At 34.2% G+C, this 25,619-nt stretch overlaps 1 protein-coding gene across 1 annotated transcript in view; it reads right to left on the reverse strand.

Annotated features, from left to right (window-relative positions):
* Positions 1 to 529: 529 nt before the first annotated feature.
* Positions 530 to 25,619, reverse strand: part of Dhc93AB (Dynein heavy chain at 93AB) — a 50,796-nt gene continuing 25,706 nt past the window's right edge. Inside the window, exons 12-28 of the mRNA XM_080156709.1 lie at positions 25,406 to 25,451; positions 25,015 to 25,088; positions 24,241 to 24,325; positions 23,514 to 23,708; positions 23,005 to 23,073; positions 22,278 to 22,343; positions 15,364 to 21,005; positions 14,161 to 14,267; positions 8,156 to 13,527; positions 7,561 to 7,826; positions 6,285 to 6,405; positions 5,208 to 5,339; positions 4,428 to 4,618; positions 3,772 to 3,889; positions 3,311 to 3,409; positions 2,202 to 2,259; positions 530 to 1,633 (exon numbers count right to left, since the gene is read on the reverse strand). Coding sequence (XP_080012835.1) covers positions 1,542 to 1,633; positions 2,202 to 2,259; positions 3,311 to 3,409; positions 3,772 to 3,889; positions 4,428 to 4,618; positions 5,208 to 5,339; positions 6,285 to 6,405; positions 7,561 to 7,826; positions 8,156 to 13,527; positions 14,161 to 14,267; positions 15,364 to 21,005; positions 22,278 to 22,343; positions 23,005 to 23,073; positions 23,514 to 23,708; positions 24,241 to 24,325; positions 25,015 to 25,088; positions 25,406 to 25,451 — 12,733 coding nt within the window. The 3' untranslated portion in view covers positions 530 to 1,541. The remainder of the gene's footprint in view (positions 1,634 to 2,201; positions 2,260 to 3,310; positions 3,410 to 3,771; positions 3,890 to 4,427; positions 4,619 to 5,207; positions 5,340 to 6,284; positions 6,406 to 7,560; positions 7,827 to 8,155; positions 13,528 to 14,160; positions 14,268 to 15,363; positions 21,006 to 22,277; positions 22,344 to 23,004; positions 23,074 to 23,513; positions 23,709 to 24,240; positions 24,326 to 25,014; positions 25,089 to 25,405; positions 25,452 to 25,619) is intronic.

Consider the following 25,619-nt stretch of genomic DNA (forward strand, 5'->3'; position numbering starts at 1 on the left):
GCTTATTTGTTTAAAATATGTCTCTTGTCGATGACAAAAAAGAAACAGACGTAAAAATTCTAAATTCATTTAATTCTTTAAATAGCTGAACTACAAATTGTTACAAATATTTCAACTGAGATAATGGATTTATTATTACTTGGATCTTACACCACCAGATTTTCATGTTCTCTAAAGTAAAGTGAAACTTGCAGCGGGATAAAATGACGGTTCCCACCTTTACCCCACCTTCTCCCCTCTTACTGGATGAACAAACTGACCAATAAACGAGTTTCATGTTAGCAAGCTAAATTTACGACAATTTTTCCCCTGACATAATATCCACGTATATTCTAAATTCATTACTTAGATGGATTTATTTTCACTATTTCGGCAAACTTCATTGTTGTCATTATCTTCCAATCAAGAACCATTTCAATATAAAATCTTCAGAATTTATTAAGATCTTATTAATCATACTTTTTTTATGTATACTATTTTCGTATGTTGCAAAATTAAACCAGGAAAAAAAGGGCAATAATAAACACAGTTTAAATGCAATATAAGTATATTTCTGATTAAATAAAATTATTATAGTGAGTTAGGATTTTAACAAGAAAATGAAACAATAAAAAGCTGTATTGTTGGAGAAAATAAATTAATTTTTATGCCATAAAAACTTTGCAACCTAAATATAAGAGATACAACAAAATATTTTTTTCAAATAAAAAAGGCATGGTTTGCAGAAGAAAAAATATGTAATTCTTATGATCCTTAAAATTACTTTAAGCTTGTGTTTTTAACTACAAAGAAACAGTAAGCATAGTTAATAAGGAATAAATGCTACAGGGTGTTTAAAAAGCGCGTGAAAATTGGATTATAGATAGTCTCACAGTATTTTTAGAGAAAAACTTTTTTGTCTTTTTTGTTTTTGTTACCACATAAACACAACAGAGCTATTTCAATGCTTTTTTCACTATTTATCACTATTTCACTTTTTACTTTCTTTCATTATGCGGACAAATGGACTTTTCTTGCGGACAAATGGACTTTCTTTGCGGACAAATGGATATTTTTAATAAACAACAAAAACAAAAATTTTATGCAACACTTCGTTGCCACAAATTCACTGATTTTAGCTCTGTCACTTTGTGGAATGTATTTTGGGAAAACGATATTTTATTAAATGTATTGTAAAGGTTTATTAGCAAGGTTTTCATTTTTTGGATTTAACTGTGAGCCTTGATAGGATGGTTTGTTTGAGGGTATATCTTGAGGCTTCGGGATGTTGCTGGAGGAAAATCCGGTAGTTGTAGAAGAAAAAAAATCCAGGGTTGGCAAAATTTTGTTAGTTCTTTGTAGTTTCGTTTTTTTCTTTCTGCTGACATGCCAGTACTATTTTTTTATTCTTGTTTTATCATATTTTTCATTATTTGAATCTTCTTATTATATTAATAATTCATACTGTAGATTGGTTAAATAATTATTGTGCTTTTAAAATACCTAATTTCTATGTTATGTAAGTATAAGTGTGATAATATTAATATGTGCTGGAGAAGTATCTATATTTGTAGGAGCAAAGCTACTCCAGCCAAGACCCATTTAGCCGGGCGTTCCTTTGTTTTCAGATTGAATGTCCAGATGTAGGTTGGACCTAAACAAAATATTCAAGTAATAATTGTTGAAAAGAAAGATATCATATACTATATATTTTATCTTATTATATACAGTAGTAAGGTTATTTCGTCTGCAGTTAAGATATCGATAAATATTGAACAGATTAAGTTCTCAATTTTATTGATTCTAATTTTAGGTATTGAGATGGTTTTAGATTATCTTATTTCAAATACAAGTCTTAATATGGTATTATGCTATTTTTTTCTTTTCCATTCCTTCATCTTTGAATACGGCGCCCCTAATTGCTTGGGTCGCAGCAACTAGTACAAGTCTAGATTTGTTATTATGTTTTTTTTATTATTTTCCATCCCTTCATCTTCGAATACAACGCCCCTAGACGCTAGGGGCGCAGCCACTAGTACCAGGATAAAGAATCATTAGGCTATCTTTTCCGAAAACCATTCATTTACTACTAACTTGTCTTTGTTTAATTTTCTTAACTCAAGTTTGCACGTACCTCCCCCCCCCCTTCCTTCTACCATGCATATTTAATAAATCAATCAAATTTTAAAATATTTAAATCTAAATAGAATAATTCTGATTACCTCTCTGTCTTGTTTTATAAACAGGACACTCGTACAGGGTTCGAATCTCTTGCTTATCCTAAATAAAAAAAAAACTCTCATTTGGTTTAGGAAATGTTGCTTGATATGTCAAATTTAAGCAAATCTCCCTCATTACAACCTAAGGGCACCCCAGAGTAGGTTGCGTGATTATATTCTGACAAATTGCAACAGTTTTGTATTTTTCAACCAATTGCAAAGTCAATAAAAGGACTGCTTAACCACTGCTTAGTGTGTTAACAAACCTCCTAGTATACATATCTCTAAAATGTAACTTTTATTCCATTATGGCTTCGAAACCACTAGATTAAAACCGGTTTTGAGCCAGACTAAAAAATCGTGTATCGCATCTTATTACAGTCATTTTTCACGAATATCAAAATAAAAATAATAAGATTAATACCGTGTTCTTTAGCCCGTGCCACCTGCCCCTTTCGGCCAACAAAGCTATTTTAATCTTAAAATTCTTAATTTAATATCCGTGGAAAGCTATCTGTAATACGATGAAATAAATAACGATTCTTCAGCACAAAAATGCCTTTTTTTGAATTTTACATAATCATAATATAAACTTTAAAAGATTGGCGGCAAATTCTAATCACCAATCAAGCAAATTACCTAATCAGTGATAATTAAAATATTTGCAATGTTAATCATCTTATCTAGCATTTTAACTCATAGCTTTTTAATGAATTAACATTGTATTACATAAATTTTAAAAAAAAATTACTAAAATTCTCATTTGCTGTGTTAAAACTCCCCTGTGTATAAATTAAATCAACTAACCCTTTAGTTATGTACATGATTATTGTCTGCAAATCTTAATTATATTGTATTAATGAGTTGCGCCTGTTTATTGTACAGGGCATTCCCCTCACTTAATAATAACGAGTTGATTCGATGTATATAGAATATACGTGGATATTATGACATGGGAAAAATAGTCGTCATTTTAGTTGCTAACATAGAACTCCTTTATTGGTCAGTACGTTCATCCAGTAAGAGGAAAAAGGTATGGGTGGTATCGTTATTTTAGCCCGCTGTAAGTTTCATTTTATTAGAGAACATATAAATCCATTCTGTATGTATACCTGTGTAACGGCTTTGATGTACATGACGGGCATCATAGGATGGAGTTCCTTTAGCCTAGAGTCTGCTATCGAACCAATATTCACATCCCAGCGGGCTCCCTACAAAGAAACATATATAGAAAATACCTAGCCCATTCATACAAATGAAGATGTTGTTGAATAATCTAAATAACATCCGTATTGATATATTTTAATTAGATTATAGGCGAGCTTAGAAATGGTCTTTTACTGACTTTAGGGTCTTATTTTACATGTTATGGTATCTTCCTCTTGTCCTCTCGAGGACTTGGGGACACTTCGGATACAAGACCTCTCCACGCCACCTTGAACATACTCTGCGTTTGAATTGCAGTGTAATGCGCTAAAACGCCAAGAGGGTGTAAAGTAAGGTAACACACAATAGAAAACCAAACCTTTTGATTGCACGACCTTTGTCTAGAAGTTATAACTGTAAGTAGTACCTCCATGTAAAGACCATGAACATATGCTCCTTCTCTGGGAGCTGTGGTCACCTCCTCCTTGTTCTTCTTTGTTACCTCACAGACAAGGCACATCTTGTCCAAGGGTAGCTCATTCTTCCTAAAATAAATGTATAAGTATAAATGTATAACCTAGACAACTACCTGGCCTAAATGGTGGGGACATTTTTCGTCTGCTAGCAAATTGCTTTCTGCTTTTTTGTAGCGACTTGTCTGTGTTATATTAGCTAATATTCTAGGACCCAATTGAAAGTCTGCACAGGGTCCCAATCCCATTGACAGAATGCATATAGGTCGTGCCCCCTATATTCATTTAGTTTATCTTCCTAATGAATTTAGTATTAAATAAACACTCAATTCAGTAATTTAATGAAGTATTTTATCATTCTATTTTACAATTGGTTTATTACAAGCATAGGCGTATAGTATGAAGGTGTCAAAAATTTCTAGAAAAATTTAGTAGGACTGCTTTCCAATTTTGACTTCACATCCCCCTTGTGAATTCCTGTTCACGCCTCTGATGACTAGTATGAAGATAAACTAAGATTTTTAAAAGCAAAAATAAATTATTTAAACAAACACCCAAAGATTGTTCTATAGGCTTAGCTTCCCTAAATATTATTGAAGATGGTTTTTACCTTGCAGTGGACTGCATAATAGCTGTGAGGAATGACTGAGGATTAAAGAATCCAGGTAGCCACACAGAAGATGGCAGGTTGAAGTCTGATGTCCAGGACTCCAGCTCCTTAATCCTGAGCAGGAGGTCAGCATACCAGGCTGACAGACCGTTCAGGGAGGCGTAGGCTAGCTTGGTCCAGGCAGGAGGCACCTGTACACACAAAAAAAACTTGTTTAGTCAAAGTATTTTTTTTGTCATTTAATGAAAAACAAGTAAAATTCTATGTATCACCTGCACAACATTAACAATAAAACAAAAAGTATTTCTATACTAATGAAGTGAGTCTTAAATGCAATAATGTTTGTGTGTTAAGCATTTGAATGCGAATAAATATAGAATAAAAATGAGTGTATTCTATAGATTTTTTAGAAACTGAATTTTTGACAAATTTTCGGTGACTTTAAGTTCAATAATTGGGTTAAGTACAAAAATAGTTAAATGAAGAATTATAAGACTAATTCCAATTTTGATGGCCTCGAGGGGCCGACGCTCCGGGCCAACAAAAGTCATATAAATTTTGTCTTTTCTACCTCATCGTGTAAAATTTCTGTAATACGATACATGGTATTTATTATGCCTTAGAACCGTTTCTAATCCAGCAGATATTAATCGGTTCCGAGACCAGGCTGGAATAGTTATATATTGTATTATATACAGCTTTCCGTGGATATTAAAATGAAAAACTATTAGATTAAAACCAGTTTTATCAGCCCCGAGGGGCTGAAGTATTAATGTTTACCTGATCGAAAAACAAAGAATTGGACAGATCCTCCATATCTGAGGTAATAGTGAGCTCTCCCTTGAGACCAAGGTCCAGCTCTTTCAAGGATCTTTTCATCTCAGCGGTCAGCGTGTTCATTCTCTCACATTCCTAAACAAGAAACAGCTTATAGTGCCTAATATAAATGCCGTCATACAGTTCAAATGACTAATGAGAGGCCATTATACATTTTAGCATAGTTCAATTCAAATGTACACTGGCCTATCATTGGTCATTATTTCATTTGTATTTGTATTTTTTACTAGGCACTATAAGCTGCTTCCAAAAATAAGAGTACTTAACCTAAAAAGAATAAATCTGGTAGATCTAGATTTCCAATCAGTATATAGCAATTAGAACAGTGAAGGAACAATCCGGCCAGATTATTGATTAGAACGTGTATACATTTTATTACAATTTTGCTCTTTTTTTTCATCCCTACACAATAATTTCTAAGGATAAGGATAGCTTTTGGGAAAAACGTGATGCTAAAATGTCGTCGTATTATTGGAATATTGAAATGAATCATGTGACTAAACAAGATGCTGTGAGTATTGGTGCAAAAAATATGACGTAACAAAAAAAATTAGCCAATGAGAGGCCGTTATTGACCAATGGTAAAATTTATAGTGGCCTCTCATTGGCTAATTTTTTTTGTTACGTCATATTTTTTGCACCAATACTCACAGCATCACTAAACAAAAATCTTCTTCTGCTAGAATTTACTTCTCGAGATTATTGTGTCTGACAGTTTATCTAGTCAGAAAAAATATATTCCCGTACTCTGCCAATCTAAAAGTTGTTCTGTCTGTATGTATGTCTTTCCTAATTCTTAAAACTGCTATTCAAACATGACATTATCTCCACTATACTTCAATAGAAGTTCTTTAAAGGCATATAAGTTAGAAAAAAGGTAATATCAAATAATTTATTGACATTACCTTCCAAAAGCTGAACTTGTAAAATTGTAAAAAATTTGCTCGCTTGCACTTGTTGTGCCACTTTTGAACATAATTGTCCTTTCTTGAAGAAAATTATGCAATGAATGTAATATACCTGGAAGCAGACAATAACATATGGTGTTCTCTCCTCGACCTTGCCCATAATTTCAGGCATATTAAACTGTTCAGGCATCTTCTCCATTATATCATCTACTATTGTCTTCACTTTCTCTTCCCTACCAAGTAAAAAACGTGTAAAAAAGATAGGGATTTTTAATAATTATTTATCGCATCGTATTATGGCAACTTTCCGCGAATATGAAATTTAGTAGGTATTAATTTCATGAATTCTCATTTTATGTTCGTAGAATATTGTCTCACAGTGCAAATGAAGGTGCTTGGACTTTTGTGTCAGAACCTAAATTGGGACATAGTGCATTTCATTACCCTAGGTTAGGTAACTTTATTTCACTTTTCAATAAAATCTAAAATGCAGCGGTTTTTCAGAAAATTAAATTTGAAAATTTTAAGTTCAATTTTCACCCAATAGGAGTTACCGCATAATCATGACAAGAAAAGCAAAGATTATTTATTTTAAATTTTGAGCAACTTTGCTTTTATAAAGTTCTTCATAAAACCACTCCTGAAGTGAGTTAATTAATGGCAATTTGTATCAATTGCTTTGCTAAGGTCACGGAAATTCAGCCTTAAATAAATCATATATAGAGAGGTTTTATGACTGACTTTATGAAAGCAAAGTTGGTCAAAATTTTAAATAAATAATCTTTGCTTTTCTTGTCATGATTATGAGGTAACTCCTAGTGGGTGAAAATTGAACTTGAAATTTTTAAATCTAATTTTCTCAAAAACCGCTGCATTTTACATTTTATTGAAAAGTGAAATGAAGTTACCTAACCTAGGGTAATGAAATGCACTATGTCCCAATTTAGGTTCTGAAACTAAAGTCAAAGCACCTTCGAAGGCACTGTGGTCTGAAATACGATGCTATACATGATTTTTCAGTAGGATTTAGAACCAGTTCTAATCCAGAGGATATTAATCGGTTTCGAAGCCATACTTGAAGATCTATTAATTCTTTAAAAGCTATTGCTGGTATGATTTTCATTTCTTCGATATTATTAAAATTTGATGTTTTGAACCATTAGTTTAGTTGGCATGTATATATAATTACTATTGCCCTTTACTATTCTTTCATTGCATCGGATTTTTTTGGTTACCTACTGTTTATCTCAACAATGGTTAAACAAGTTAAATTTTAAAAACTACCTATTTAACACAGAGAACTAAACTAACAATAATAAATTTCAAACCGATTATTAATGTATATAATATAATTATAATTTCATTTCTTTAACAGACAAAATTTTAACCTTGTAGTAACCTGTCCACCGCCACTGCCCGACTCTCTGGGCTGCAGCTCGAACACAGTACGGAACAACTTCTCTGAGGTGGCCGTCAGGAAACCAATCTCAGCATTGGGATGTAGACCATACAGGTGAGGAGACTCCTGGGGCAGATGCTGGTTGATATAGTTGTGATACCCCATGTAGTCGCTGTTGGGTGGGGTAGCAAAACCAGGCGCCAGCATCAGTTCTCCATCCAGCTGGTCAGGATGCATGTACTCTTCAAGGTAAATCTAAACAATTGGTTATACTAATAAAATCATTTAAATAAGTTATAAAAAATCCCAAAACTTTTCAACTAACCAAAGAGAATATATTTAAAATCAACAAGAAATGAATATTTCAAAATTTGTATCATTTTGCTCCTTTATTTCAATTTACAAAAAGTCAACTATTTTATATGCAAATATCTCAAAATTCCATATTATTAACAATGTTAAGGAATTAAAGTTATGTATACATAGTTACGTAACTAGCTAATTTGAAATATAAGTAAGCTTGTTTTGCATATATGAATTTTTGTGAATTATAAAATTTTCTATGTAAATAGAAATAAACTTACTTTACAAAGTCTTCTATCCCAATCATCTGTGATGTGCCCTCCATACATAATCTCTCCAAACAGATATCTCAAGTCTTCCCAGGGAACTCTGTTGTTTGCTTCAAGGTAGTTAAACAAGACATTCATACTGATGATCAGGTCTCCAGTGTTGAATGGATAGGACTTATTCCATCCTTGAGGTCCAAACTTCCTTCTTTCAGCAACTACAGCATGGAAATAGCACAATGAGAAAAGAATGCTTTTAAATTCAGCTTCTTTGGAGCACATTTCAAGGGTTTCTTGTGTAAAGTTGTCAAGTGCTTTGTGAAGGTTAGCATGTACTCCTGTTGGAGGTTCATTTGTTATTTTAATTGAAGTTTCAAGGATACTTTGAGGTATGATATGGCTGGCTGGATTAGCTGCAGGATCAGCACTCAGGAACAGTCTGTAATTATCATGTGCACCTTCTGATTGCTCTTCTATCTTCTTCTCAAGACTTGGCAGCCAAAGTTTTACTAAATGAATGTTTTGAAGGACAACCCAGTGACCTTTCTCATATGCTCTCTCCATAGCCTCCTCAGCAACTACCTCTTGTCCTTGGCCAAGAGAGATGTTAAGGAAGTTCTTATCAGCAGCTGTAAATCCAAGTTTCCTACCCAGAATCTCCACATCTTTCAACGGATCAACACCTGGTGACAAGATGAAAAATATTGGTGTTGAGGGTCCAGATTCCTGGAATGATTCAGCAAAAGGAACAGATTTATTTGAAATATATCTAGCTCCAAGATTTTCTTCAACAAAACCTTGCACAGCGTAAGTCATTCTGTCAGGTCTTAATGCTCTCATCATACACAGCCTTTGTAGGGCATCCTTTTTCTTCCATTCTTGTGGGAACTTTTCTTTTTCAGGTGCTTCAGCTTCAACAAATTTTCTCCACCTCTTGGCATTGTTTTCAATATCTCTGTCAAGATTTCTAAACTCTTCCATAGCTGACAAACTTTTGATAGCACCCCAGCCAACATTTGATATAAAATCAACAGGTGTTGTAATGTTTGGCATTGTTGGGAATCTCAACAAGAAATCAAGTTCAACAGGATTAATTTCTTGGTTCATGAGCAGTATTTGGAATGCCATTTGGGCTGTGAATATTAGTTTATCACACTCAAACAAGCCTCTTGTTGTGTATTGGAAAACTTGGAAGGTTATTGAATCAGTCAGGTTTGTCACCCTGATTCCTACATCCTCATCCATGACAGCACGTTGTATAGCAACATCAAAGACAACACTGAAGGCTTTAAGCGAGAACTGATACATTGGATTAATCTTGTTTAAATCATTTAGAATGAAATACAGCACAGATGCTCTTGCAGCAGCAGGTCTGTAAAGTTCTCTTGCCTTGTCAATCTCAAAAGATGTCTTTTTAGCTTCAGCTACTTTGATTTCAATTTCAGCTGCTGTTTTCTTGGTACTTTCTAGATTTTCCACCAAGGCTGAATCACTTAGAATATCATCACCAGCACTACTGAGCCTCATTAACAGATCATCTTCAAGAGCTTTTAATGAAATCTTGTATTCATTTTGCTGTCTGGTGAGTTCAGCTTTCTGTTCTTCAAGATCAGGTCTGTCGGCCTTGACAACTTCTGCCAGCAGCTGATCTTCCAGACCAGTTCTTGTGACAGTAAAATTGATCAATGTTGTTTGTGCCTGTAGTTCAGGTTTATAATGAGGATTAGCAAGCTTTGTGTGCAAGAACAGTTTGAATGTTGGATTGTATTCAATTTCTTTGTCGCCAAGTTTAATAGCTTTGCCTTTCTTTATCAACATTCTACCAAGAAGGGGATCCAGTACAGCGTCTACATCCTCTCCTAAATTCTCTATAAGCATAACAGATCCTGCAGCAACTGCTTTTTCAACAGTCTCCATGTAGCTCTTTTGTCCAAGTCTTATGACAACAAGACTTGGATACCTGTTCTTGATCCAGATAATACCTTGGAGCTGGGGATCAATAAGAAGGGGCCATTTGATGGAGTTGGTTAGAATTGTTGCATTTTCTGTTGACATTGCATCACTGGGAAGACCTTCATTGTTCCATCCAGCAATAATAGCATCATCCGTAAGCAGAGAAAGAACATTAGCACCTGCATAACCCAAAGACATTGGGATTGGTTTTGATACTTTCTTTAGGTAAGGCAACCACTTCTTCTCTAGTAGCTCAACTCTATATTGTTTGGTAAAGCAACCAAGGTAAGAAATAAATGATGCAACTAAAAGAACATCTCCAGGTAACATTTTTGCCTGCTCCTTCAGTTGACTTACAGAATCTCCCCATCTGATTTTCTCTGAAGCCAGACCACCAACAAGCCTATTGGCAAGAGAAATTGTAGCTGATGTTGCATCAGCTTCCTGTTGACACTTAACTTTAGCATCAATTGCAGCCTTATATTGGTCTGTCAATGTTTGCAATGTTTCCTCAAGCTCAGCTACTTTAAGAATAATACTTTCAAGCTTAGTCTTTGCGTCCTGTAATTGTTTGTTGGCATCCTCAAGAGCTTTTCTTTTAGGCTCAACATCACAATATACTTCATAAAACTTTATTATATTAATTACCCAAGAGCAGAGACCAGCAGCAGCAGCTGATTTTGTCCTGATAAACTCAGGCTCAAACTCTTTATCCTTCAGATATGGCTCCATGGCAAGGAGAACATTAGGATGTATATTTTCCTTTTCATAATTGACAAGCCCATCAAGAAATTGATCAACTTTAGCCATCATAACTTTGACCTTGGCCCAAGATCTGTCTTTAGGTACTTTACCTCCTTGACCAAGAATCAAAACCATTACAGCTCCTGTAACCATCAATACAGCTGGTGGTGGTGAACCAAAAGATTTTAACTCAGTCAGATTTGCTTTATTAAGTGTATTCAAAGCTTCTTGTGCAGCTAAAAGGGCTGGTTCAGCTTTCTTTAGATCAGCCGCACAGTCAATTTGTTTCGCTGAAACTTCAATGTTAATCTGGTCAACCTTTATCTTTTCCTCATCAGCAAATGCCTTTTCTTGTGTAACTTTTTCAGTTTCCACTCCAACAACCTCTATAAGATGATCAGCTTCAGCATTCTTCTTAGCCAGCTCTACCTCTTGCAATGCAAGTTGAGCTTTCAACTGATCTACTTGAGCACCTGTAACTCTCAGCTTTTCCAGACCATTCTCAAGTCTTTCAATTTTAGCATTGAGTTCATAATTCTTGGATGATAGGATTTTGGTGTAAAGATTGATGAGTTCAAGGAAAGATTTGGGAGTTGTGTAATTGTACCTCTTATCATTGACTCTGTAAAGTTTAGACATATCACTAACTGACTGATGAACATAAGCCATGAATTGAGAAATTGATTTTCTGATTTCTACTGGTATAGCATCTTCCTCATTTAAGAATCTTTGTGACACAGATATCAAAGCTTCCTCAGGCCATTCATGGAACCAGTCTATACAAGTACAATTAATAATAGCAGGGAACTTTCGTCCCCTAACTCTAAGTGTTGTACCGACAGGTGAGAAGCACAACACAACTTTAAGTTGTCTCCGAACTCTGTCAATGAAAAACTTCCAACAGTTTTCTCTTGTATCTGGAATACCAGCACCCTTGACTTCATTTCTGACCATGGTTATAATATTTTCCACTTCATCATCACTGAACAAGTCAGGAATCTCACCAGACGCAAGAAGATTGTTAATCAACACAAGGAACTTTTCATCTGCAACCTGAGCATCACTCATCAGAAAGACTGTGCCAAGATTTTTAAGACCAGTCTTTTGGTAAAGATTAGCAAGATCATTCTTTAAGTCAGGTATTCCATATCCTTTTCTCAAAGTTACTTGGAAAACTTCCATGGATGATATGTAGGCAGCAAGTCTTGACAATGATTGTTTACCACTGCCGCCTACACCAACCAGCAAAGCATTGCCTCTTGGAGATTCTAAAATTCTGTTAATTTTACAAATATGCATCATAGCATCTTCAAAGAGTACAAGATCCATAGCAGCATTTAGCTCATTGTATCCTTTCAGAGCATCTGTAAGAATCTTATTCAGTGCTTCCCAATTTTGAATAGGCATATACTTAGGTTCACCAATACCTCTTGCAAAATGGCAGAATATCAAGGGATTGATAAGAACTTCTTGTTCAGGAATATCATCAAATGATTTTTTGAGAATATCTTTTTGTGCTTTGTCAAATGTTTCAATGTCTTTGCCATCAGCAAGTTTATCTCTATAGACTCTCATTGTTTCATGAGCCCATAGTCTGACCAAATCTGTAGGTGTTTGTACACACTCATTTGTTGAGAACAACATTCCTTGGAAGACATTTGTAAGATCTCTAAGATTGAAAATATAATGAAATTTAATAGCTGTTGGCGAGAAGACTTGTGACACTTTGGCATGAAGAGCTAGAGTTGCATTTACAACATTTACACAAAGTTTCTTTACAAGGAATGGAAATTTGTTACCAGGATTTTCTAAATGATCATTTAGGATAGCATTATAAATTGTGAATAGGGACTCAGAGCTTGGGAAAACAACAGCAAAGGTAGCAAAATGTCTCTGTAATCTGGGATTAATGGTAAAACTTCCAGCTGTTGGATTCATGCAGGCAACATACTGGCAACTGTGAATATCCTTCTGTGTTAACTTATTTCTACAGTACCAGTGTCCATAGTCTAGATGTTGTCTGATGATTGTATGTGGTCCAACTGTTCCATAAGTATCAACCTCAGGCATGTTCATGTCATCAAGGAAGTAGATAAGCTTCTTATTTCCTGGTGGACCATAGTTTTTACCTGCCTTCTTTTCTAGAGGCTTCTCAAGAATCTTTTGTGTCATTTCTCCAGAATAATAAAAGTTGAAAGGAACATTTGCAATCATAAAGTTTTCATTTAGATGCATTAGTTTTTCATTAATCAACAATGTTTTACCAGATCCAGCTAGACCAATTAACATAACTGGAAACCTTGTGTCCACAAGAATATCCAAAAAGAACTTCATACGAATAGTTTCAGAGTTGTGTACCAGGCAGGCTTGCAAGGGAACATCTGAATCCAGCTCAAACTTTGGAACCTTGTCATTCCAAGATGTAAACTCGCTGGTCATTGGATCAACCCAAACGTCAAAAACGGAGAGGCCTGGCGGGAATTTCACAGACTTGAACTCATTCATGAACCATTTGGAGAATTCAGCTCTGTAGTCGGTGGCCCCGTCATGGAATAAAGCTGACCCATATGCCCACACGAGGGCAAATACAAAATATGTTTCATAAAGTTCTTTAGGGGAATCTGCTGGAAAGTTGGCGGGTATGATGAGAGATTCTAGCAGACGACATAGAATTTGTATGTGGGAAATTCCTAATATCATTTTATATCAAAATATATTATTCTATGTGAAAAGAAAATTCTTTATGGAAAGCTGCAATAAATTTTTTTCTGTCCTATAGGTGTGAATATTAAGTTGTTGTAAAATGTTGTATGGTTCTTTTTAAAACTTAAAATAATACTGATTTAAAAAAAAAAGTATCGCTTTTATGTGATTTATTTGATAGGTATGCCAAGATTTTGCAGAAAATTAGTTTACTGTTCTATATCCAATTTAATTAAAAAATATAATCAAACACTACACTACTTTTGAACATGGTCATTTTCTTAGGTCTGCAAAGTGCTACTTTTATAAATGAAAATCTATTTTCCAGTTTGGCTATTTAACCGATTAATATCCGCTGGATTAGAAACCAGTTCTTATTCCATGCTGAAAAAATCATGTAAAGCATCGTATTACAGACTATTTTCGCAAAAATTGAAATAAAAATTATAAAATCATTGACAGTTTTGTTAGCCAAGGCCTTGGTGCCCTGACGGGGGCTAACAATACTGGTTTTAATCTTCTAATTTTTTATTTTAATATCTTCGGAAAGCTGTCTATAATACGATGCAATAAATTAAAATTATTATATTTTCATTGCTTTGATAATTGATATAAAATGCCTGGAATAGGTGTAATTTTCTTGAATCTCTTGCTCATGATGTCCTGCATGATTGGTATGTACTTGTCAAATAATATCGTCAGGTTTGCCTTCTCTGCGGTGTTCTCTCTGTAATAGTTTTTAGATATTAAACAAGGTTGACAACATTCATAAGCAGTAAGCACAAGAAAAAGCACAATCGGACAAAGAAGGAAAAAAGAACCTAGGTGTTCAGTTGTTATACAAAAAAATGAAAGAGGGTGAATATTCGATAAAATAAAAAAAAATCATGATGCCTTACAAAAATAATTATCTATAACTTTTAATGCATGACCGACAGACCGACGGACAATCAAAATGATATACTTTCCCCATAATGTTACGGACGGACAGACGGACAGACAAAGAGAATCATAAGGAAGTTTTGAATTATAGAGTAGCTTTGAGTAGGATAGCAGTAAAAGTCAGATAAAGATCTAACATGTTCATAATTTGTTTTTAATTTAATAACAATGATAACAAAATTCATAAGAACTCTATACAATGTACTGAAATAATTTAACAGTCAATAACACAGACAGGCAACATGAGGAAGCAACTAATAGTACCTATTTAAAAGATGATGACGTCATACAATATAAATGACCAATGATAGACCAGTATACATTCATATTGACCAATAGTAAAATGTATACTGGCCTATCATTAGTAATTTGTAATGTATGACGTCATTTTTATTAGGCACAATAAGCTGCTTCAACATGATCTAAAGAGTAGATGCTCATTAGTTATTGATATATTTACACAAAATTCAGACATTTAAAAACAGCCGAAAAAGTTATATTTTCTTCATGGAATTATCAACTCCATCAAGGTTTTAACTAATTTAAATAATTGAGTCCTGAAAATGAAAGCATGTCTTTAGAGTATCCTGTATTTAATTGCAACAAATCTATATACAATTTGGTTTAAACCTATTAATATTCCGCGTATTAAGTTCAATTTCTGACACTCTATAAGTGTTAATATTCATTTGTCATACTATCGCTTATATGAATTTTTTATCCATGTTTTTAAAACTTGAATAGTGGTTTTTAATTAAAGAGTAAGAAAAAGAAGTATTATGCATTTAGTAAAGGTACAGCTTTTTTCAGGAATTTGAAATCTAAATTGTTTGTAGGTATGATTATTTCTTTAAGACAAAAGTTTCAAATATTGATATTACCTGGTTTCTACCCAGCTGGTAACATATGGATTCCAACCCAGGTCACCAGGATTAATGTACAGGATTCCAGCTCTGGACACCGTTGCAGGAGTAGCTGTTCGCAGGTGAGATATCTCAAATATAAGCTTCATCTCGGGTGTCAAAGCAATTCTCTCATTACTGGCCAGGGTTAGGATTTTGTTGTCATCCATGACGGTGTTCAAAGATTCGATCCACATGGGGTCAATGTCACCATCTAGAATTATCCATTTGGGACCTTCAGACTGGATGTTGGCTAAGTCTCGCATGATGTTAGAAAACAGACCATCCTTCCACTCTCTTGTTGCAGGATTTATAATACCATACAGTTCATCATTTGTTACAGCTTTAGGATTTAGATCAGCAAATATTGGTTTCTTCTTTAGATTTTGATATGTTCTGAACAAAGTTTTCCACATTTGTGTTTTACCAGTGCCAGCATCTCCCACTATAAAGACAGAATGACGGACAAACAGTAGCTCGTCAAGTTGGACAATCTTCATAATAAAGTTCTCCTCGGGTTGAAGTTTAAGATCACAAGCAGCATGCTTCACTGCTTTCTCAAACTCGAGATCTCTCTTCCTTGGAACATCAAGATTTGGGAAAAGATCAGAAATAAGACCAAGGAAAACAGGATTGTCATCAGCAACAATCTTGGGAAGATTGAAATCTCTCAGGGCTCTCATCAACACCTGTTCCTCTGGTCTTTCTCTGTCACTTCTCTTCAGAGATCCGGCTACAACAAGCACAGATTTAATAGCTCTTAAACCCCAATCATAATGATCTTGTTTGGATAACAATTCTTTGCAGAGCTTGTACAGAGTAATAAACTTCCTAGACAAACTTCTTGCCTCAAGGAAACCTTCAGCAACCAACATAATCTCACAGATCAATCTGAGATCAGGAACACACATAGCACAAGGACGGAACAAAACTTTCAAATTTTCTGGTAGCTCAGCTCTTCCTGCATATCCAGGATTCATTGTTATGAAATATCCAACAGTTGGATTCATTGGAATTTCTTCTCCCATAAAATCAAATATGTCTTTCTTCTCTCTAATAGCATCCTGGATACTTTTAACTTGAACTGCAATGACAGACAACACCTCAACAGTAATTCTGTTAAACTCATCAAAACAGCCCCAAGCACCAGTCTGAGACAGGCCTTTAAAGATATTTCCACAAGACTTGTAATCCATTTGTTCTGAACAGTTGAACACATACACCATCATACCTATAGCTCTACCCAGATCTTTAGTTGTTTCAGTTTTACCTGTACCAGCAGGTCCTTGAGGAGCTCCACCCATAATCAAATGCAATGATTGGGTCAAAGTAATGTAACATCTGTCTGTAAGAGGAGTAATGACAAGTCTGGGAGTGTTGCCTAGGTACTCATGCCAATAACGGAATTCAGCATCACAAATATTTGCAAAACAATCCTGTTCTTGATCATCCCACCTGTGTCTAAGCTGTGACTGCCAGCTAAAAGCAAATGCTGATTCCACCTTGTTTTGTATTAGTTTACTGACAACATCTCTGGAGTGGACATCAATAGTACAGATTGTCATGACTTTCTGTCTTTCTCCTTTAGATAAACTACCTAACAACAGAGTGATAAGGTTGTTAAGCTGGGCTATTTGCTTTTTATAATAATCTTTCAGAGCATTTTCATAACCCTCTTCAAGTCTTGCAAAAGCTGTGGTAACTTCAGTTGTCCACCAGATTTGAGTTCCAGCTAGGGATACCTGGGCTGGATATTCAAACAGCCACTGGTCTCTTGGCTTCTCTTCATAGGTTGACATTGATTCCTGGAATTCATGTCTTATTGTTTTTCTCATTGTATCCATCAACTTGTTCAGCCAAACCTCAACTTGACCTTCACAAATACATTCCTCGGAAAAGGTAACAACTTCACCATCCTTAGCAGTCATCTTAATTGCAGTGCTAGTTGCTTTACCTCCTATTTCTTTCATCTTTAATTTTGCCATGGAATCAAAGAGTTTAGTCAAATGTTTAGCAACAAGTAAAGGTTGGTTTCCATTTGACAAAATATCCAGTAGATCAGCTGATGAAGCAAAGTAAAATCTTGGGAAAGCCAATCTTTTTGTTTCCAGATATTCTGCAAGAGCTTTCTCGCACAAGGAGAGTTTGGATTGGATAACTTCCAGTTGTTCTGCTAATCCCTTGACATTTGTGGCTTTAACAACATTTGGTGTCTTTGCTAATGTAACCATAAGCCCTTTGAATTCAGAATCAATTTCATCAAATCTTTGTGAATCTTCAGGCAACTGCTTCCTAATATCTTCTGATCCAATGAAAATAGACTCCAGATGAGACCATGTTCTTTGTACATCAAACCATGTCGAGATAACTTGATCAACCATACAAAGCTTCTTCTGCCATTCTGAAATTTCTTCCAAGAAATAGCCAATGTACTTGGAAGTCATCATGTTCTGCAGTTGGACCTGATTTTCCTCAAGAGTCTCAATAAGCTCTTCACTAGCTCTAAGTAGAGTATAACCTGTTCTTGCATGTGTTTCATGTTCAAACTCCATACTCTCCCAAGTTATATCAAGATCTTTCAACATTCTCTCCATAGCCATTTCTTTACAAGCTTTGTCCACAATATTATGAACCTCATCCTCAAAGTTGTGAAGATTCAGATTCAAGAGATCAGCGAGGTTGGTATCATCATTCATAGAGAACTGAACCTTTGTTGCCTGTACTAATTGTTGCCAATGCCTCTCTCTGATAGCACTATTCTGCAACTCTCCAACAGCTCTCAATGAAGTCAACATGTTCTTGACTGTTGTCTCCAGGCCAATGTAAGCATTCCAGGTTCTCATCTCCTTGTCCAATCCTCTGATATCCTTGGCAAACTTCTTACACTCCATGTCCATATTTTCAACATCAATCTGGACCCAAGGAGTTGTTTTCCATTCATCAAATGAGGTTCTGACCAAAAATATGTAATCCCACAATTGTTTCAACATCTTGTTCTCCTTCCTGCACTGCTTTGTAAGTGGGAAATCTGGAACCTGTACTTCAAACAAGGCAGCCTCTGACTGCAACTCTTTAACCTCATTCTCTAATCTTTCAATCATAATGTTAGCAGCAGACAAATGTTCATAAGGTGATTTACAATTATATGAGTAGAATCTCATCTGCTGATAATTGTATCTAAACTCTTTCTGAGACTTTTCATAATCTTCAATTCTGTTCTTTAGTTTACCAATTTCCATTCCTTGTAGAGGAGCCACTTGTTGTTTGGCTGAAACAGACAATCTCTTTGTGTTGTTCCACTTCTCTGGAAGCTCATGTAATTGCACTAAACTTTCTTCTGGAATAACAACACCATAGCTTCGTAGAAGATCTATTATTTCTTTCAATGGGTCGAACATTGTATCAGTAGTAGGTGTTCTTTCCTTGACAAGCTGAAGAAACTCCATAACTTTGATAAGACCTTCATAATCTCCTTCATGAACTTGTGTCATCAAACCTTCATCAGCTTCATCAATAAAAGAGTTGAGCTCAGACAGACTTTCAGTGACATGTTCAAGCAAATGTTTCTTGAAAGCGTAGCTCCATCTTTTTACACAATTCATAAGAGATGTTTTGAATGGTGTAATATCTGCTCTGAACCAAGCTTCAAATATTTTAGTGTTATCAATTTGCTTCACCTCGTCATGAATACTTTCATAATGATCAATCTGCTCCTTGAACTTATCAAGTGTTGGATATTCTGTTTTGACAGCATTTTCATCTTCCTCCAAGGTGTCCAACTCTTCCTGTGTAAGTTGTCTAGAATAGTTAAGAAAATAATACATATAGTCTTGCCTGCTTTCTGTCCAGAGATAAGAATATTCCAGATATGTATTTTTCTGGTTGTTTGCATGGTCAATAACAAGCTTTACTCTGGAAATTACTTCCTTCCTCAGCATTTTAAGTTCAGTATGTTCAGATACAACTTCAAGGAAATTTGATTCCTCGCCATCACTCTTGTTTGCAATGCGAGGTACAAGAGCAGCCATGTGGTAAATATCATCCACAAGTCCAATCATTATGTCATAAAAGTTGTTTATCATACTCTTGTCTAATGATGGTTGAAAAATGATATCTGGCTCACAAAGCTCTAGTTTTGCGTCAAACAATGGAGAAATATTCTTCTTAACATCCGTTTCATCAAGAATATAACCAATGCTGACAGCAATTGTTTTCAGTAGACCATTGGTAATCATTTCATCAACATAGTTTAGATATTCATTCCAATGTTCAGCATTATTTTCTAGAGCATTAAACAGTTTCTCATTCTCTTTGATATGATTCTTGATTGATACGGTGACAGTGCTGATCTCAGCATACCTCTTCCTTTTATTTTCATCTCTGTCCTTCAGATTCAACAATGGTTCCATCTTTGGATCATTGATTCTTTCAAACAAAGGCATATTTTCCCAGGTAGTTATTTCTTTGTTGATCTTTTCAATATTCTCCTGCGCTTTTCTAACTCTTGTGTGAAGATCAGCAACATTTCTTCTTAGAGATTCTATATAGTCCCAAATATTTTCAGAGTTCCAGTTCAAAGTTTTCTCAGCTGCCTCCAGATCATTGTCAAGGTCATTAATTTCTGGTTTAATTAATTTGTACTCCTGAGCTACAGTTTTCATTTTAAGAAAATTGTAAAGACATACAGTTTGTTCAAGACTATTGTTATACTTCCTGAAGTCATCAAATCTTTGGAACAGCTCAAGAGCTTTGACTGGAAGTTTTCTTTCTGGGAAATCCTTTCGCATATGCTTAACTTCCATCAGGATGGAAAGTGTATCTCTGCCAAAGTTAACTTTCAGAGTTTTGTTTGTTTCATCTCTAATAATAAGAGGTCTGTTGAGACCTTCCAGAGTTTTCTTTTCTGCAGAGACAGTCCAAATTCTGAATATATCTTCTTCATATGTATTAAGTTGTGACGTCATTTCTTTATGCTTCTTATAAATTAAGGCAGCGCCTTCAGAGAAACAAATCGGATGATTTAGATCTTTGAAATTCTTGATGCTTGCTGATGCTTTATCTTTTAGTTCTTGGGAAAATTTAAGTTGTCCCGAAACTGGTGGCATATTTCTATCCACCAGAGCTTTACCAGTGTCTTTCACTCTCTTTACCTGCTTGTTGTAAATTGTTTTAGCTTCATCCATCTCATTGTTTAGCATGGTGACAAGGACAGGCATCTTGTCAGACAACTCATTAGCAATCAGCTTCCTCTGAACTAGAGTTCCAAAGATATGCAATAACTTGAAAATAGATTCTGTAACAATGCAATCATCAAAAGCCCGGCTCAAAATTGCCCCTAATTTTCTATCCAATGCAAATATTTTGCTATTGAACTTTTCATAATCTTTCAAGAATCCTTTGTCTTTGGGGTCCAGGCTGTCATAAGTTCTGTTTGCAAAAACGCCATACAGATCTTTGAATTCTTCGTGGACTTTGTTAATATTTGTGGTGAGAGCTTTGCCACGAATTCCTCCGATTTCAACCTTTTCTAGTTTGAGAAATTGTTGTGCTGTGTTGAAAAATTCTTTGATTGTTCCAAGTCTTTCCAGGAAGCTGTCATATCTTTTAAACACCAGGTGCTCCTAAATAAATAAAAACTTGTTAAAAACCAATTACCAAGCCAAAATTTAAGAAAATATCTAACCTAACAATTTTAAACTTAATTTAAAACTATTGTTGATGAAACTAATCAGGGAACTTAATGGATAGGACAATAAATTATCTATTCATGGTACAACCCCAAACTATAGCAAACAAAAAATAACCAATTCTGTAGTTTAAAATTATTGGTGGAAAAGTAAGGACACTGGTAGTTTATACTAACTATTAAATCTATAATAAGAACCCAAAAGTTATTACGCCTACAAATGAAAGAACGTGTTTAAAATTTAGGTACAAGCACAATCTACTTTTCAATTCAGTCCCCTCCCTCCATGAAATTAATTGATTCAAATGTCAAGGCAAATACATTTTTCATCAATAAAGCAAATTTATAAAGTTTGCAATCAACAAGTAATTCAATCTAATCTTTATAAGTAATACTAAATATGTAAAAAGAAAAAAAAATGAATTGAATGACTTTAATTCAATATGATTATGATATTGTAATAATATAAAGAATAAATCATATGACTTTAATTCAATATGATGATGATATTTTGATAAATAAAGACAAAGTCAAAAGTTTTGTTATGAAAGTTAGCCAAAGAAACTATTGATGGGGCCTGTATAGGGTGAAAGTTGACCAGTTATTGATCAGACAACTTTGCTTTGCAGGTTAAATATAAATTAGTTGGAAGGATCAAATTATTTCTTCTCTATTAAAATATATTCTAACATTGCTTTTTTTTTCTTTATAAAACTTTTTAAAGATTATAACAAAGTGAAGTTTATCTAATTATGAAGTTTTAGTAAATTTATTTGTCAATATCAGTATACTTTAACATTTAATAAAACTTTAAAGTAGTAATGTAATATTTAATATTTTTTGTAAGAAAGATAAAATTTACACCTCCTAACTGAAAATAGGCATACTTTATTGGACAGCCAGAGACAACCAAAAAAACAAAAACAATAACTGAGCTTCGAAATCCCATTTTTCCGCCAGTAGCCCACCCCGGCCCACCCGTTTAAATTAATAAGATTTAATTTTAATATATAAAAATGAATTGTGGTCAAATCAAGATTAGGCAAATAAAGTCCCTAAGCGCCCGAAGTGTTATTTTAATAAATAATATTATTTATTTATCATTGGTCTATCAATGGCGAAATAAGTGACAATATTCTTATAATTTTAATCATTTTAAATAAGTATCTTTGAAAAATAAAAATTGTATGTATACTGAAAACTTCACCTGAAATTCCCAAGATTTTGGAGTTTTTTCTCCAGTAAAATAACTTGGTAATCTTGACTTATAATCCTTAAATAAAAAATAGTTTTTTTCAAAGAAAGAAAATTTTCTTGTCTTCTTGATATATAAGTAGCAGGATGTCTCTATGTCAGTGCCTTTGTCTCTGTTTGTTTACAACTGAAGGAACTCGCTATCCGATAAACCGATATAGCTATCCTTTAAAAGTGAAGTATCCCATAGGACAGGAAAGGTTTAAAATTATTTTTGTATGCAGGTACCTTTCAGTTCACAAAAGTTATTTGTAGGAAAATACACACAAAAAATTCAAATAAAAAGTGAGGGGTCGACTTCACCTCCCCACCCTTTAATTATGCGCGTAGCCACTGGTATTGCGTATTGTGAAAAAAAATTAGGGAAAAGGAAGCCAGACATGAGTTTTTAACAAGTTGATTTAAAGATCAACTTCAAAATACACACAATAATAATTAAATTGCTATGCATTTTACAAAATACATTTTTAGTAATAATTAGGACTCGATAGCCGCGCGCCAGTCGCGTGTAAGCCTCAGTAAAATCGTCACATATAACTTTCAAATTAAACTAGATGTCCAAACAAATTATTAATCAGACAATCCATCTTTTCGATTTAAAACAAGCTGGTTTAAATTTAAGACGTATGCAAGACTGAGGCGCGACTGTCGAGCCCTGATTAAATTTTATGTAAATTTACCTGAAATGTAGTTCTGAATTCTTTTAGGTTTCTGATGGATATCTTTACTTTGTCCAAAGCTTCCTCAACCTGTAAGTAGATACATTTTTTCCTCGGCTTCCATTTAAGATAGACAACTAAATTTTCTGAGAAAGATTCCTCTGACCAATGAACACCAACTCTTTATTTTCTACTCGTCCGTCTATTGGTTATGCAGTAGGCTGTCAAATATATAAGACTGAAATGTTTTATGAATATTTCCATCACCACTGACCATCCACCCTGTAAATTATTTTGTCTGTTCATGATTTTTTGTGCTTTGCTACTTTTGGTTGTGGTCACTCGTTTTCGATCATAATACAAATTTGCAAAAGATAATTCAATTTTTAACTATAACAATAATAAAATTTCCATTAGAAGCACAGCATAAATAGAACCTTTGTCCCATTAATTAGCAAATAAATTTAGACGTACAAAAAGCTATATACATGCTGTCTATAGAGTAGCTGCGCTACTAAGCGTAAACTGACCTCAATCTGGAAAATAGTTGAGGGATCCAGATACTTTCTGGCCATGTCAATGAGCAAGTTGCAGGTCTCCTGCATCAGCACAATGATCCTAGCTGCACTGCTGTAGTACGTCGAGTTTGAGTACACAAGGCAGACAACATGCATAAGCGGTGGAAACAGCGGGCGCACATCAGTAAACTCGGTATTTTCAAGTGTCTAAACAACAAATCATATCCTGGTTTTTTTGTCTGGAGCATAAGATTTCAATTGCTACTGATCTGATAGATTTCTCCTGTTAAGAGAAATTTCACATGGGTCTCAAGATGACTTTAAGCTATTTAATTTTGAAATTGGGATGTCTTTTCTGCCCCTATTGTACATATTAATTTAAAAACTGAGCCCCCAAGTGCTACGGTCGCAGCCACAAGTATAGTAAAAATACACATGGTTCTTAGATTATTATTATTTTAAATAAAAAACACAGTGAAAATCGGTACTCAGAAAATGGATATAGAATACACGTGGATATTATGACAGGGGAAAAATTGTCGTCTATATAGGTTGCTAACTGGACATTACATATTAGCCTGTTCGTTCATCCAGTAAGATGGTAGGTTATGGGGAAAGGAGGGTGGATTAAAGAATTGTTATTTTAGTCAGCTACAAGTTTCACTATATTAGAGTACATGATAAGCTGATGTAAGATCCAGGAAATAATAAATCCATTACTCAGAAATTTTGAACTTACTTCAAAGTGTGATGTCAAAGGCTTGAGATGCATGGTAATGTCTAGGGCCTCATTCAGTGCAGCCACTACATTACGGAACATAGACCTGAATACATTCAAAATTTATTATACGTGTTCTCTTCCCTCACTGGCTGACTCTTGCATTCCATTATTCAAGGAGAAAAGTTGTATTTATGATTTTGATATGGACAAAATAAATATTTTTCAGCATTTAAAGGAAATGGGAAACTAGGGTTATCAAGCGACTAATATACTCAAAATGCACCGCTAAATTTTTTACTTTAAGTAAGTCCGCGGCCAGTTTCTTAGTATGTTTTAAAAACTTACGGTGCATTTTGCTTAATAATCCTAGTTTTTTATGTCCTTCAAATGCTTAAAGGTTTTACTTTATCTATGATCATTTTGGGAATAGGTTAGATAACATTAAAAGTGTTAATCTTTTTAAGCCCCTTAAATGTTTTATTTTTTTCTATGGACGATAAAGCAAAACTTAAAGAAACTGTTAAATAGTAAAATATTTTTTTATGTCATATCCCTCGTTGTTATATCTTATTACATAAAGTTGTAAGGTTTTTTTTGTCTGAAGCTGAAGATCTCAATAACTACTGAATTAAATGAGTTGATTTAGGGAAGAATCACATAGGTCCCGGGATGGGTTAAGACTATTAATTTTTTTTATTAAAGCTTTGGGATTGTCTTAGGCTTTTCTGCCTCTTCTATAAACGATTATCTATAAAGCCTTTAGATGCTCGAGGCACAACCGTTAATATATACCTAAAGCATGGATAGTAGGCGCTGTCGGTCAGGTTCAATATGCTCGCCATCTTTCTCGTCGTTGTCGCTTTCATCTAAATTAAATATGAAAAGATTAGATAATTGTTTGTAGATGTTTTTATCCTTGAACATTCATAAACATAAATTATTTATTTATCGCAACGTATTTTACACAGCTTACAGCGGATATTAAAATGAGAAATTAAAAGATTAAAACCAATTTTGTTACTCCCGAAGGTAAACAAATCAATTTTATGATTAATATCTTAATATTCGTGGAAAATTTACAGTAATAGGATTCTATACATGGTTTTCCAGTATAGATTAGAACCGGTTCTAATCCAGCAGATATTAATACGTTTTGAAGCCATACTGAACAATGTTTTAATACCTGTTCAAACAACGATTCTAAATTCATACATTTTGCCTCCCAAAACCTAAAAGTAATCATTTTAGATAAAGAAAAATAATTGATTATATTTGCATTTTTTTTGTTTGATTTAAAATAATATTTAGAATATAATTGGTAATGTTACCTTTTAAATACAAAAACTATTAATGGCAAATTATAAAAAGTAAGTAAATTTAGGACTACATATTTTTAT

This window comes from Acartia tonsa, chromosome 4 (genome assembly GCF_053477335.1).
Source record: "Acartia tonsa isolate MP-2025a chromosome 4, ASM5347733v1, whole genome shotgun sequence".
Classification (NCBI taxonomy): domain Eukaryota; kingdom Metazoa; phylum Arthropoda; class Copepoda; order Calanoida; family Acartiidae; genus Acartia; species Acartia tonsa.